Source organism: Trachurus trachurus, assembly GCF_905171665.1.
Source record: "Trachurus trachurus genome assembly, chromosome: 21".
NCBI lineage: Eukaryota > Metazoa > Chordata > Actinopteri > Carangiformes > Carangidae > Trachurus > Trachurus trachurus.
The window spans coordinates 20,854,682-20,870,157 of NC_139899.1; the positions used below are offsets into that span (position 1 = coordinate 20,854,682).

The 15,476-nt window shown below is 40.1% G+C and overlaps 1 protein-coding gene across 1 annotated transcript in view; it reads right to left on the bottom strand.

Moving 5' to 3' along the window:
* Positions 1 to 5,993: 5,993 nt before the first annotated feature.
* dachd (dachshund d) overlaps positions 5,994 to 15,476 on the bottom strand; it is a 93,361-nt gene continuing 83,878 nt past the window's right edge. The window contains exons 9-12 of the mRNA XM_083997301.1: positions 13,674 to 13,821; positions 12,841 to 12,999; positions 11,532 to 11,600; positions 5,994 to 7,498 (exon numbers count right to left, since the gene is read on the bottom strand). Coding sequence (XP_083853427.1) covers positions 7,461 to 7,498; positions 11,532 to 11,600; positions 12,841 to 12,999; positions 13,674 to 13,821 — 414 coding nt within the window. The 3' untranslated portion in view covers positions 5,994 to 7,460. The remainder of the gene's footprint in view (positions 7,499 to 11,531; positions 11,601 to 12,840; positions 13,000 to 13,673; positions 13,822 to 15,476) is intronic.

Sequence of the window (15,476 nt, forward strand, 5' to 3'; positions counted from 1 at the left end):
GGGAGAAATTCAGCCTCTGCCTCACAGATCCCGGTAAGAACTCAATAAAAAAAAAAAAAAACGTATATCTGTTAAACCTTTCTTTGAATCAACCCTCTTCCTGGGTTCAATCCCATTTAGCCTACAGAAGCATACACTTCCAAAAAAACACTCTATCATTAGTGCGTCATATGTACCTACACTGCGCCACCCCTGGGCGACCATTTAAGTGACAAGGGCGCCATTTTTTTCTCCTTAAAGGGATAGTTCAACATTTTGGCAAATTGGCCCATTGCCATAATCGCTATAGTCATAGCAGTAGGTTCGTTACCTTTATTTGTCGGTGTAAGCTATTTTTAGAACGGAGGAGCGGAGCGGCAGGCTGTTCAGAGCTACACTATGGAGGCTAATGGAATTTCTTGGTTTCCCTCATCAAACTCATCAAATACAAAATCCCAAAACTCCAAAACGCTTTCGTGGACAAGTTGTGACCTGCACAATCACCACGCTATGAGATAATAATGGAACGTTACGAAACGGAGCCGTTTTCGAGGTAAATACAGAGACTGCTTGCTGAAAAACTGTCCCTGAACGCAACGCGCATCAGCGGTTTTGCATGAATTTACCTCTAAAACAACTCTGTCTCGTAACGTTCTATTATTATCTCATAGCGTGGTGATTGTGCAGCTCACAACTTGTCCACGAAAGCGTTTTGGAGTTTTGGGATTTTGTATTTGATGAGTTTGATGAGGGAAACCAAGAAATTCCATTAGCCTCCATAGTGTAGCTCTGAACAGCCTGCCGCTCCGCTCCTCCGTTCTAAAAATAGCTTACACCGACAAATAAAGGTAACGAACCTACTGCTATGACTATAGGGATTATGGCAATGGGCCAATTTGCCAAAATGTTGAACTATCCCTTTAAACCAGCTTCCTCGCGCATTTTCTATAATACGTCCATGGTTTTAACCTAACCGCTGTGTTCTTCATCTAAGTTTGTATTAAATGAAATAGTGGAAAATTAGAAAAGGCCAGTATATCACCATATCTTATGAATAGAGATAATAAACCTAACATACATTCAATCATGTAGCCAGTGTAATTAAATTCCAGCTGAATTTCAAGCTGATTATAATGAGGGAAAATAAGTTTAAAAATATACATATAAATATTGTTTTTTATTGTTGTTGTTTTTTATGGGTAAGCCATTTAATACTGTACTGAATTTAGTCACATACAGTAGCCTACACAGGTGACTTTAAAGGGATATTCCGGTGTAAATTTAATCCATGGTCTAACACCGTGACATCGCGTAAGACCCCCCTCGAGAGATCAAGTCTGCCGACCGCAAACTTCTTTAGTTGTAGCAACTTCAGCAAAGACGGCATGATCGCAAAGCACTGCAGTCTGTATCTCCACGAGCAAACTGCGATCAAAAAAGCCACTCATAGTCACAAATAGCCTAATGCTCAGAACAGCACCAAACTTCAGCAACAGTACAAATAGGGGCCCAGCCCATAATACGAGGCATCAAACACCAGCTAGGTTTGCCTGAAAAGAGACAAAAACAAAACTCACCCACTCTCCTCCAGCCGCTTGCTAGTTGTGGAAAAGCCCTGACGAGTCAAATAGCCTACCGAATTCAGCACTCCTATCTGTCTTCCCTCTCTGTTTCAATAACTTGCAAGTGTTAACAGGGAAATGAACGGAGTTGAGTTGCTCAAACTATCACAGTCAGTAAGGCGTGTGTTAATTTTTGGAACTAAGCGTTACTGGACTCCTGACTTTTCTACTGCATTCGGTAATCGACTCGTCCGGGCTTCCCCACAACTAGCAAGCGGCTGGAGGAGAGTGGGTGAGTTTTGTTTTCGTCTCTTTCTAATATAACCAGGCAAACCTAGCGGGTGTTTGATGCCCTGTATTATTTGTACTGTTACTGAAGTTTGGTGCTGTTCTGGTCATTATTTATGGCTGTGAGAGGTTTTTTGATCACGGTTTGCTCGTGGGGCTACAGACTGCAGTGTTTCGCTATTGTGCGGTCTTTGCAATTGGCTACAACTGGAGAAGTTTGTGGTCGGCAGACTTTATCTCTCGAGAGGGGGTCTTACGCGGTGTCACGGTGTGTTAGACCATGGATTAAATTTATGCCGGAATATCCCTTTAAGGCCAGTCCACCTGTGTGCTCTTGTATTTCAAGAGTCTTTATAAGACTGATAGTCTTAAAGTTTAGTCTGGTCACTTTCACCTGGTGCCATATCACCTGGATGTAGGATTTAAGGATTTATAGGCTTAGGATTTAGGAATTTATAAAAGTGGTTGAATAGGGGGCACACACATAGACTATCGTGCACATAAAATGCACACACTGTCAGACCGGATACCAAAGCAAATAAGAGAGAAGCTGAGATTGCAACACATAGGCCTGCAGAGGGGATGTGACTTTGCTTTCGGTTCAGAAGACTGCAGCTCTGCTACTATATCTTTGTGTAGACAATAGATGTTTGCAGCTATATCACATAAACTCTCATTTACACTGCTTGTTGCCTTATGTAATTATCCAGCATGATGGGGTGACATGTATTCAGAAAAAAAAAAGCAGAAGTGTTGTATCGTGACTTCCCTCATATGAAGGCCTCTGGAAGTTGAACAAGCTGCTCCAGTGTGTTGGTTTACCCGAAAAATAAAAATAATTTTGATGAGGTAGCTAAACTGTGGCATGAATTGCAATATTTAGGACGTTAAAAATAACACAAAATGTCCAGCGTGCATGCATATGCATAGTGGTCCGCAAGTCTGAGAAGACTCATGAAAGTGGTGGAAAAAGTCTTGTAAAAGACCCTTATCACCTAAATCATTCCTGCTGTTAAACCATTATCACCTCAGAGCATGTGTAAGCCTTGAACTGGCATGTTGCCCCCCACAGGGATGAACATTACGGCATATGCTTAAATTAGAATTAAAAAAGTAAACACTTAAAACTTTGGGGTTTTTTTTGTTTGTTTTGTTTTTGTATCATGAGGGTATTATGGTTCATAGAATCTGTGGTAAATCAATCGGCCTTTCTTTTGGCTCCTCTCATGCCAACCTGGTCTGAGACCTTTCTGCGCTGCCTTGTTGACATTAAGGAAGCACTGTGCTGAGACATTTCCATTCAAGAAACTTGTTGACATAGTTATCAGACATCAAAGAGCCTTGTGTCATTTTGAAAAGGCCTTACACGAGTAATGGAGATGTTAAAGGGCGTGTTGGCCCCAAATATCACAAAAGGATGAGAGGATATGAACACGCTTTGACTGAGATACTGAAAGCAGAGAGAGCGTGATTAAAAAAAAAAAAACAGAGATACATTCTCTAGAGAGAGAGAGGGAGAGAGAGACAGAGAGAGGGGGAAGCGCTCGACTCCATTTCCGCCTAAGAAGCGCAGAGTTAAAAGGTGGCCCCTGTACAAATGAAACTCAATTTCACGCCACATTATCCCTCCCTGTTCTCTTTCCTGGCTTTCATTTTCATTAAGACCAGAGACAATCATAAATTAATAATTACTGCCGAATGTCTAAGCGCAGGCCGCAGTCCTATAGCCCTCCCCTCGCCTCTGTGGTCTTCCATGTTCACGCTTGCAAAATGTTAATTTAGGTAATGTGGCCTGGCCCTTGTCAGATAAAACTGTTTTGTAGTTTCGCTAATACATAATGGTCTATCTGATTAGGTGACATTAGTCCTATCTTTCAGACGATCAGCCTGCACCTTCCCTAATGTCTCTCTACAGACTCAGGGCACCACTGAGTTATCAAGAGACATGCAGAATTACTGCTTTCACTAAATGGCCATCTCCTGGTCTCGATGATGGGCAAAGAATTAGCGCAGTCGGGGTTAACACCGCAGTTCACACTATATGCAGAAATACAACTTCATCTTTCTTCTCTTGTGAAACTTTTTTTTTTTTCTCATCCTTGACGTGCGAGGATAAACACTTTGCTTTGGCTGGTCAAGCAAGAACAGAACAACAACAAATTGTGCAATGTGACATTAGGCAAACAGTGACAGAGGAGACGGGATCATGCGGAATAATCACGTCTGGATGATGTCTTCATGAGCACATCTCCAAGTCAAGCCAAGTAAATAAAGCACACAGCCTCACACGCCTTTTTCCAACGCTTTGAATATGCAATCAGCACTGCGCTTTCCACACTGCAGTGAAGTGAAATGCAAGAACACAGCTATAATGCACATTTGGTATTTAAAGTCTTTGTGCCTCATGGTCATATTTGTACTGAATTGAATTTATTACAAAATGTGCAGTGATATGAAACATGTAGCTGCAGGGCCTCTTCTCTCTGATGCCGGTGCAGAAAAAGGCATCAGATAGAGAAATAAACAGAATATCTGAGTAATAGCAGCGAGCAGCCCACGTCTCACAAGCTCATTGGAGGCGAGTGGAGTGAATCTTTCACTGCAGTTAAGGGGAAAAAAAAAAAAAAAGACGAACGATTGAGTCATTAGATGGATAAAGTGGATGTGATGTCACAGTTTCTTTCACTCCAGAGCGAGCACAAGTTTCGGAGAAGAAGGGGCTGCGACGGTCTGAACCCGGCGAGTGGCTTGGTTTCATGATTGATTGCCCATTGTGTGTCATATTGTTCTTTCAAGGTTGATAGAAACTTTAACCTCATTTTTAATAAAAAGAGGAAAAGCTTGAAATATTTCAGGCCTTGAATTTTTACAATGCAGCATTGAATTATGCAGCAATCAGTCAATTATTCATCTCTGTGGCTGTGTTATGGCCATGCTTTAAAAAGCATGCAAAATGGGAATGGGCCAAGCATGCTGTGTCAACACATTTCACTCAGAATTGCTTACTGAAGAAATTTCTCTCTCAATGTCAATTTTGTGTGTTTTTTTTGTTGTTGTTGTTGTGTTTTAAGAGCTGTACCTGTTACAGTTGTTCAGAAATTATCCTTGCGCACAACTATGAAATAAATAATGCCACTCAAGAACAGCCAGTGCGAATAATCAGGGAGAAATCTGTGTGAAGTGTGGCAATAAGAGTCGTCGCATTTGAAAATAATGATCATTTGAGAAAAAAAAAGAAGATAAATAAAGCAGCGTTTTCAACTCCCTCTAGGCCTGAGTGCTATTTAAAGTTAATATTATGATGCATGACCCCGCAGCATGTACAGCTGGTTAACTTGTAAGTGTTGTTTATTTTATGGTGATATATTATGAATTAGCGTCATACACGTGAAAGTACACATGAAATAATTTATTTACAGTGAGCTTGGTCACACCCTCATTTACACGCACTAATTTTTTTCTCGAATTAACCTATGAATATAAAAGAAAAAAGAAAAAGCACGCTCACATGCAAGTGAAAGGGTTCACGCACGCAAAGTCGCACATGCATCCGCAGTGCACTCAAGTGAAGAGAAAAGGAAGAACTTACACAAGACATTCTCACCATTTGATTACGCACATTTTTTTCTCTTTTTACTGCAATATAAAGGAAATAACAATATGTTCATTTGTTTTTCTACAGCACCGGAACCTGCAATGTTTTAGGCCGTACATAATGTATACAGAAATGAGTTGAAAGACTGAAGGCAAAAACAAATACACTGAAAACACGACAGTGATTTGCAAAAAGGATAGAAGCACCCCCCCCCACCCAAAAAAAGAGTAAAAACTTCCCCACGTTTGTATCAGACCATCTTGAGCTGTTATGTTGGGGCTGTCTCAGTGGGCGACCATCTCTGTGTTTGTGTGTTAAATCAGTGTCGTGTGGCGACGGGGATGTCAACACAGAGAATTGCATTTTCAAGACCTCAGGAGACATAGTTAACTCACAGTTTTATCATCAACATGTTAACTTTATTTTGAATTTGAAATACAATGAAGAGATGATTCGAGAAGCTATATAAGTTATCAGTGACAACAGACCTAGACACTCCATTGAGAACAAAAGAACAAACACATTGTGAACATGGGACACTCCTCCTCCTCTTCCTCCTCCTCACTGTAACACATAAGGTCTAAACCATTTTCAGTTAAAGGACTGACATCAGCTCATGTCTAGAGAATATACACAGGTGTTTCAGCACCGAAATTCAGAAGTCTTTAGGGAAAGTAAGAGGAAAATCATAACTTATTATGAGTTTCTTTTTTCTCATCAGGATTATCATGAAACACTCTTTAAGAAAAAAAAAACAACAACAGAAAAAGGAGAGTGTTTGTGGAGGCTGGACAGGGATTTGAGCGATGTAATTCGATGGCGTTCAGATTGGAGACGTTGTGTCATGACTGATTGTTTCTCAAGCTGACACGTGATCATTTTTTAAAATTTTCTTTTTTAAAAAAAGGTACTGAGAGGTGCTGATTTTCTTGAGTGTGTCTCATGACAAATGTACAGTAAATTCCAAGAAATATTACCTCTGTTACAAAGATTACAGTACTATTGACAGCAAAAATCTTCATTTTTGAAAGTGAAATGTCTGATAATTATGTTTTTCAAAATCATCATCTGGGCTTGAGTGAGTCAACCCTAGTATTTGTTCAGCACAATATAGGATTTATTAAATATCATAATTCCAGGACAAACATTTACATGCCTGCATGCTTTCTCACCAAAATGGCAGCTATAGGAAAGAATGATGGCTCAGAAATAGAACAAAACAAAACTGTAGGTTTATATAAATGGTGGTATTGTTTGCCTAATAGCTCTACTGCATACACAATACCTCTTAACGTTATATACACATACCTTATCAATCCACTCGGGTTCGATAGAGTGAGTTTTTCTATCATTATCATCAGATCTTGTATATACAACAATGGTAAAAAGGAAACTTGATTGTATTGTCATCTAATTTAGAAAACATTAAAATCAAACATCAGTCTTCTTTTGATGAACACATGGATAGATTCACATTTATTTTTTGTTTCTTTTTGTTTTTTTTCTTCTTCACAAGGTTCATCACCACGTGTCATTTTTAGCTTCTCAAAATTCAATTTGAAATACAAAACAAAACTTCAGTCGAATTTCGTTTTCGAAGCTTTCTCGCTGGCTGAGATACAGTATAAAAATCTTCAGTGCTGTGAATTTATGAGTTATTACCAACAGTGTACCATGGGTACATTTTTACTGTGCTCAATATATATGTTTATCCTTCACATTGGCCAACCCGTTAATGTGAAAACCTGCTTTATCAAACTATTTCATGTTGGCCTCTGCGATGAAAAAAAGACTTCTTATTCTACATTCAGACACCACCTCCTCCAGCATTTGGGTGAACACAGCATTTCCATTGAACTCTTTACAAGCAGCTTGACTTCTTTCCACTACTAAATCAGCCTGGATAAGGGCTCTTGAGAATCTTCATGGGTTTTCTTTCTTTTCTTTTCTTTCTTTCTCTCTTTCAATCTTTTTTTTTTATTATTTTCCTTTTTTTTCTCTGAAATTTTTATTTCCTCCAGGTCCTCGCGGCCTTATCAGTACATCACTGTGGTTTTCAGGAACAGTCTTCCATCTGCAACAGAGGACACACAGGAGCCAAGGATTAGCCAACAGCTAACATCCTGCTGACGCAAATGTACTATTCAGGATGTGAGTGTTGATGAAACGTTAACTTTGAAATGTTGCCCTCTAGTCTTTCAATTTCAGCAGCGTTAACTATGGATTCATAAACCGATTTAAGGATAAGATAAAGTTAGCAGCCGTGACAAATATGATTAAATATCACATACAGTAAAATTCTCTCTTATAAGAAATAATCATGTATGAACTACCTCATTGAATATGTTAATTCAAGGTGGTTTTAGCTCTGTTTTTAAGATCACACAGTGCATCAATCAGGACATACAAATATAATTACACTCTTACATGCATATTTTATTACCAACAAAGCACACACTGTTAAAGCAGCTATGATAACCACACTCAAGGCATCGGATCTGTGTGCTGCATGTGTTTAAGACATCCCTACTGATACGCTTGTTTGAACATATTACTGCACTGATGATGTAAAGCGCTCTCAAAGTGACATTTTCCTGCATGGAAATAGTGTTTATTGAAAACAGCAGACATTCCTCTGCTGCGTTATCTCCAGACACCTCCAACCTAACGAGCTTTGTCCATTTCCAGCGAACGCTCTTGTCTGAGTGTTCGCCTGAGCGAGCAAGCGCTGCACCGACGCTGAGCTGGTAAAAGCATCTGTTAGGCACAGCTCAGGAGCATGTTTGACGTTTATTACCTCCACATTTCCTCTGCCGGAGGAACGCCACGGTAATGCCTTTAAGAAGCACACATCTCTGTGGCAGGGCGCCTAAATAATTTAATGTTAAAGAGAAACGCACACAAAGACATTTAGCGGCACAAGTTGTCGGACATGACACAAGCCGCGCAGGACATCAGAGAAGACGCTCGAGTCCTGTTCTTCAGAGACATGGAGGATTCACCTGTTACAGTCTGAGAGCACCTCTGCTCTCTAACACACCGAAGCATCAGGTTATACTCTGTAATTAAAATACACTTTCCCCTGATTTCTTCTTAATTTAACCTTGTTTTTACTCATTACATTATCAATATTTTATCAATTAGTCCTTTTCTCTCTGTGTTTTTTGCGTGGAGAGAGTGAATGAGACAACAAAGGCTTGTTATGCATGTGTGTGTACAATACTGTGTGTGGGTGTGTGTGTGTTGGGGAGGTGGGGGTGTACAAACACACAGGCTAATTACCCAGCACTGCCGTAGGTCTCAAAGGCATTGCACTCTGGCTGCCTCTATTCAAGCAACAACTACTGAGTTCTGTGTAAAAGTCATTACGGCATGAATGCAGCGCTATAAGAGAAGAGAAAGCAAAGGACAGAGAGAGAGAGAGAGAGAGAGAGAGAGAGGGAGGGAGGGAGAGGGAGAAGAGGGGGGAGGAGGAAGAGGGAGGGCTGGTGGCTGGAGAGCAGGTAAGAGTGCGGGCTGGGATACACAACTTGATACACGTGTGTGTGTGTGTGCGTGTGTATGTATGTGTGCGCGTCTTTCATAACAAGAGCAGATGAAACATCACACGCTCGCAGCAGCCGGAGCAGTTTATAGGGGTGTTAATGAAAAACCAAGACGATCTGATTGTTTGACGGATGGCGACACTTCATACATTGTCAAGAGGATGTTAGAAGTCGCAGTATTTTTACTTCTAATAGATACAATTATCATGAAAGACAGGGAGTGAGTGAGCGGAGGCTTGATTGAGCTCGATCTCGCCGCTTCAAATCCATTTCCATTTCAGCGCAAATGTTGAAACATCTGCTTTAAACACACCAATAGAATAACTGGTGACGTCTTGACACGCGGTTTTATGAAAGACTGTCTCATTAAAATATGTTAAAACTTTAGTATTTTTATATTCAAATCAAGATGAAAAGTTCATTAAAGAGAATAAATATTTCATTAGATGCTAAATAAAACAAAGGGAATTTTTGGCTTCTCTCAGCATAAAATTCCTTTGAAAGATTAATTAATACATGTAAATTATGCAAATTATGCCCATGCAAATATTTTATGAAGACAATTAAGGGATCCATTAATTACAGTCTTTTTTGCTTCAGTGACATTCATTCATTTAATTTTAATTTCACTTTAACTGTTTTGATGTTTAATCTTGCAACAAAGAACTTTATCTCTGTGCACAGGGTCGTGTAAACTTGCCGAACACATCGAGTGGGAAGCGGCAGGGAACCAGAGGAGATACTGGGGGAAGATATTCGCATGTGCACCGTTGCCAGGCAGTACTGGCGAGGTACAGTCCCAGTAGCTCGCCTGCCTGTGAAAAGAGCCACGTTCCCTCTTGGACCCGATTCAAAACACTGTAAAAGCAATTAATAAACACAGACTGTGTTAATATCGCAGAATTAGAGAAGTGTGACAAAAGACAAATAGAAATAATTAGTTCTCTAAAATTATGCCCTCATTATTTTTTCCCCCCTCTCTCTCACTCTCTCTCTCCATTCGCCTCCCTGAGTTTGGAGTTGAGAATATACCCACACATTTCTCTCGGCTTTCATGCGAGTGATAGGCTTGTTTTTTCCCCCTTCTGCTTGTGTAATTTATCAACATCATTTTTTGCCATTTGAGGTTAATTATACAGCTAGGCTTGCAGAGTAGAGCAGAGGAGACATGGGTGGCAGACAAATGCTTCTCTAATTGAACAAAAACACAAAGTGCAGCCTGTTATTCAGTTTCCTACTTCATTCTGCTCTTCAAGGCGACGATCAGAGTGACTGAGACGCCTCAAAAATGATTCCAAGACGGGATCAGATTGGGAAAGAAATGAATAAAAAAAATTGTTTCTGCGCTGTTTCAATCTAAGCTAGTATAGTATACATGTAAGCGGGTCAGTGGCTGCTGTCATTGTAAGCGTAAAAGCTGTAATACGTTTAATTTGATACGAGTACACTACAAAAGAGCCTGATCGTCATATAAAGTGTAAAATATTAGAAATTGAAGTGGCTAAATATACTAATCTGGTATGAAATAGGAGGCTATAATTATGCCTTATCTGGGAGTTATCTTTGTATTTAAATGATGACATATGGATTTCCTTTTTTTGGACATCAAACTGTTTCAGATCCCCGCAGTGACTGAATGACATTTAATTAAGGAGGAGTCATCATTTCACTTAGTACATTTTCTTTCTTTTTTGCCCTTTCACAAAATATCAGTTCAAGTAGACTAATCAAACATTAAAGAATTAAAAGGGACCCAACTTATTCTTGCATACAAAGATGAATATTTCCCCACTTTTCACAGCAAATTACATGGAGCATTTTCCCAGATAAATTGGGACCTCTCCCACTGATAAGGGCGGTTCTGAGCAGACGCAGCTGAGGCGTATTAAAGGAAGACGTTTCGAGTAATAATGAGGATATTCAACCTCTGCAAGGTGTCTTGTATCTGGGTAAACACAGATAGCAGACAGTCTACAGAGGTTATCACGAGAGCGCCCTTCCCCAAACACATACTGCACCCCCAAGGCTAACAAACAAACAAACCATTAAAAATGTACAAGGCTTATTCATAAAATGGATTGATTTGCCCCGTTTATTACTATCAAAGGGGGGATTCCACTGCTTTTTGTGGTTTTATGACTCATTAATGCTTCCTGAGCTGTAAACAAACCACTTCTTTTATTCTTTCTTTATATCCTTATAGCTTAGTTGTTGTACTCTTTTACTCACTGCATTTTTTTGTTTTTCCATTTAAAAAATATCTGTTTCCTAAAGGGATCACTGCCACTAAAAGTCAAGTAAAAGAACAATATTATTTCTACAGAAAACCAATGATCTTGACCCAGTGCTGTGGCCCAGATGGTGAGCTGTATGCCTGAACAGCAGGCACAGAAACACTAATGTTCATAAACTGGAGCTGAGAGTGTGTGTGTGCGTGTGTGTGTGAGGGAGAGCGAGAAGGGGGTGAGGAAGGGAGGGAGGAGGGTGAGCACAGAGAAAGAGAGCAAGAGTGAGAGCCAGAGAAAGAGAGAGAGATTTATTGTCTCATCTGAGCCCCTGTACCTTGTATTGTCCTTTCAGCATCTGTTCTTCCACTGCTGCGGTCACTCTCCATCTCAGGGGTCAGAGAGTCTGAGAGAAGAGAGGGATCACCGCCGTTAAACATCCCTGACACCCACCTATCACAATGCCACTTTCACAGCATCGTTCATTCAAAACAAGAGGCTTAGCCTTCGAGCTATGTCTCCTCCGCATGTGTATGTTAACAGGAACTGTGCGATTATGATCAGTGGTGAATAACAAGATCCTTCAATCCTTTTGTGTTACTCTTTGGAATAAGTGTCTGTTAAAAAGCCTTGCATTCAATTGTTTGCTGAAGTATAAGTACAAATGTGCTAATGGCAAAAAGTGTCAAAGGTAAAAACAGAACAGGTTTTTGAATATTCATAGTATTTTGATTCTGTATCTGGTCCAGTGACTCTAAACAGCTCTGTAAACAGCTTATGAGAGACTTCAACAATCAGATGATTGTTTTCTATGGAAATCCTGAGCTTTGCAAACAAGTAACTTCAAAAACAATATTTACCATAGTTTCAGAGCTTCTTTCTTAGTTATTTTGTACCTTAACCTTTATTTCAATGCCCTGCAAATACATTAACTGTACTCTGCACATGACGTTCTGATGTTTTGCAAGGAACACTACACACTCTGCACATTAGATCTGAAACAATCATGCAATGAATCAATTAGTAGATTAGAATTCATATTAATTAAATGCCAACAATTTTGATGACTACTGAATTGTTTTCATAAAAATATGCCAATCATCTTTCATCATCATTCAAATATGAAGTTCTCAAATTTGCAGCTTTTCTTCACAGTATTTTCTTCAGGTTTTGGCCTGTTGGTGTGAAAAATTAGCTTTTTTCTTTTTAATCTACTAGTTATAGACATTGCATAGACTAAATGATCATTGAAACAAACAACCACATAAATGGATGATGAAGCGATACGAATACAGAGTAATTGTAAGTTGTAGCCTTTGAGCACAGGGTGAGAAAATTCACAGGACATAATGAGAACAGAAAGCAAATGCATATTTCAGCAGGGGGGGAAAGTTCAAATGAGATATACATCACTCATTGCTGCTGTAAATGTAAATGATTTGAGCTCTTTCATCAGCACTTTTTATAGATTAATTCTGTCTCTGGGGGTAAACTCATCTGAGCTCTTTCAATATTTCCTTCAGGTAAAATTTCCCTCCTAGAAATAAAAACTGTTGACTCTGTTTTGCCTCGGTTTTCCTCACTTGTCCCACTAAAACTCACCCCGTGTCTGAAAGGCTTTAAAGGGAAATGTAATAGCGTCTCACTGTGCAGCATCTGACCGTTGAGTGAACGCATGCTGTCAGAGGGCGAGGGCTGCTTCAGAGTCTGCTCGGCCTGCTCTCTCCTCTTGGATTCGTACTCCAGGGCTTCTTGGAGTTTCCTCTTGGCCTTCTTCTCCTTCTTGAGACGCTTCTGAATGATCGCTGAGAAGGGGAAAGACCACAGTTAACAATGTATGAGCTCTGGGGCGAATTAGCCGTGACTTATTTTTGACTGGAATCTGATTATTGTAGACATCACACTCTGGCAGGAAAGGATGATAATCACCTCATTTAAAAAAAATAGCATACTGTTACAAACCAATTAAAGCTAAATATTTTATAATATATAAAGATCTTCCCTATAAAAGAAAATCTTATTGCGGCTGAGCAAACTGCTAGGGGGAATTAAAACAAATTGAAAAATTTATTGGGATATTTTTCATGAATTTCTCTCATTAAACATAAACGGCACAGTTAGCGTATGAAGCTGATGCATTTAACATGAGACGGAGAGTGAATTTCTCTAAGTTAATATGTATTTCCAATTATGATAACTGACTATTAGCAGGAGAACGGGTGCTAAGCAGATTACTGCGAGTGTGTAAGCAAAGGAATACACAGCGACTTGTGTCTGTGTTTTCAATCGGGAACATCCAAACATGCAGAAACATGCACGTGTGTGCGTGCATTCAGGAACGATCGAGTTTGAAATGCTGCGAAAATACACATATTTACAACATGCCTCCACTGAGTCTTACACACACACACACACACACAGAGACACACACACACGGCTGGCAGGGAGGATTCGGTGCCAGGTAGTCATCAGGCAGTACCTCTGTTCTTCTGCTCCATGGCGAGCTGCTTCTCCAGAGTCTCCCTGAGCTCCCTCTCTCTGAACAGCTCCATCTTCAGCTCCGTCTTCTCCAGCTGCACCTGCTTCTCCTGAGCCCGTGCGTTGTCAATTGCCACTTTGAGCAGGCCCTGCGCACACACATACACACACACACACACGCACGTATGAATATATAGACGAAGAGATATAGAGGAAAATGTGGGCGTGGGGAGCAGAGAAAGGGAGAGTGATGTGGGCTATTTAAGGGGCCTCGAGAAGAAGTGACAGCAAACCACAGTGAAAGTATGTCACAGCACTTCTTTGTACTGCCCACAGTAGTGAAGCAGAGCAGGAGGCTAAAAGCTGACGGCTGCTACTTGGCTCTTTTCAGGTGTACAACCACCTTCGCCGGTCCTTTTATCAGTGAAGATGTCATTACGTGTTAGCCGCTCCGCAGCTCGCACAACTTCAAGTGACATGAAAAAAGATCAACCAGAGTGTTTGTAACAATCTTTAAAAAAAAAAATATATATATATATAATGAATAGTAATGATAGTTAATAAAGAGAGAGAGAGAGAGAGAGTGATAGAGAGAGAGAGAGCTGGATATGTCTGACCCCTTTTGGTCAAAGCTGTGAAATACAAGTGGAGATGGGATGAACGTGCTGTCGCTGTGGGAACTGAACCTACAATAAGTTTGATAGAAACAGGAAACAAAATCAGCTCCTTCAAATTAAAACCAGAGATGAAGTAGCTTGTGAACAGGCAGAGCTCCTAAAAAGGTAACGAGTTTTAAAAAAAAAAGAAAAAAGAAAAAAGGTTTATACAGTATGGGTTCTTCACACTCCTCCCTTTTATCCCTTCGTGTTGTTATATTCTTTTCACACTGCTCTCTGTCAACTCCACAGCTGACAACTGTAACTGGATTGGTATAAAAACACAATATCAGTCTCTGTGGCACATTTTCGAGCTCCTCGCAGCGCACAGCAGGAATGAATAATATGAATGACAAGTATCTCATCATGTATCAATTACATTACTGCCATTCCAAATACACTCCTGACAGCTCTAAACTGAGAGACGCGGCGTTCTCGCGTGTGAGCTGTACAGTGCTGTGGCCATTTTCATCACAATTATTCCCCATCCACACGCAATTATATCAAATGCACTGGGCTATATCTTACTAATTGTTGATTCTTCTGACCCCAATTTATTCTAAGTTGCTTTATCTTAATTTTCTGCTTGGTTTCATTTTGTTGATTTGTATATAAATATTCAACAAGAAGATCATTATCAAAAATGACTTAGTGGAGTGGTGGGAGCCTGCGACGGGGTTTACTTGTGGCTTTTCTAATTACCACGCCGAGCCAAAGGAGAAGCAGGACTCTGATGCCAACGGTACAAGTGCAATGAGAAGGGCAGCAGTGTACACACATCATTACACTGGGACAGAAGGCGAATACATTCATCTTTCTGACTGAGGGTGTTTGGGATGAAGCCTTAATGGCAGGCTGAGTAGATGGCTATTGTTAAGGTATGCAGATTTACAAAGTGAGTGTATCTGTTTAGTGTCTCATAAGGAGGATGTGGATGGTGGCCACTTTTCTAGCTAAGGTTAAAGCAACATGAGAAAAAAAATCAATACATCTAGAATAGAGGAAATATAATGATTTCTTTTCAAATCATGAATCCCTCACTCAACCAGCTGTAAATACACATTTTTCCCCCTCTTTGGCGACATATAGGTTCTCTCCAGGGTTTTTTTTGTACTGATTCAATAACGATAGTAGACAATGGTGTGGTT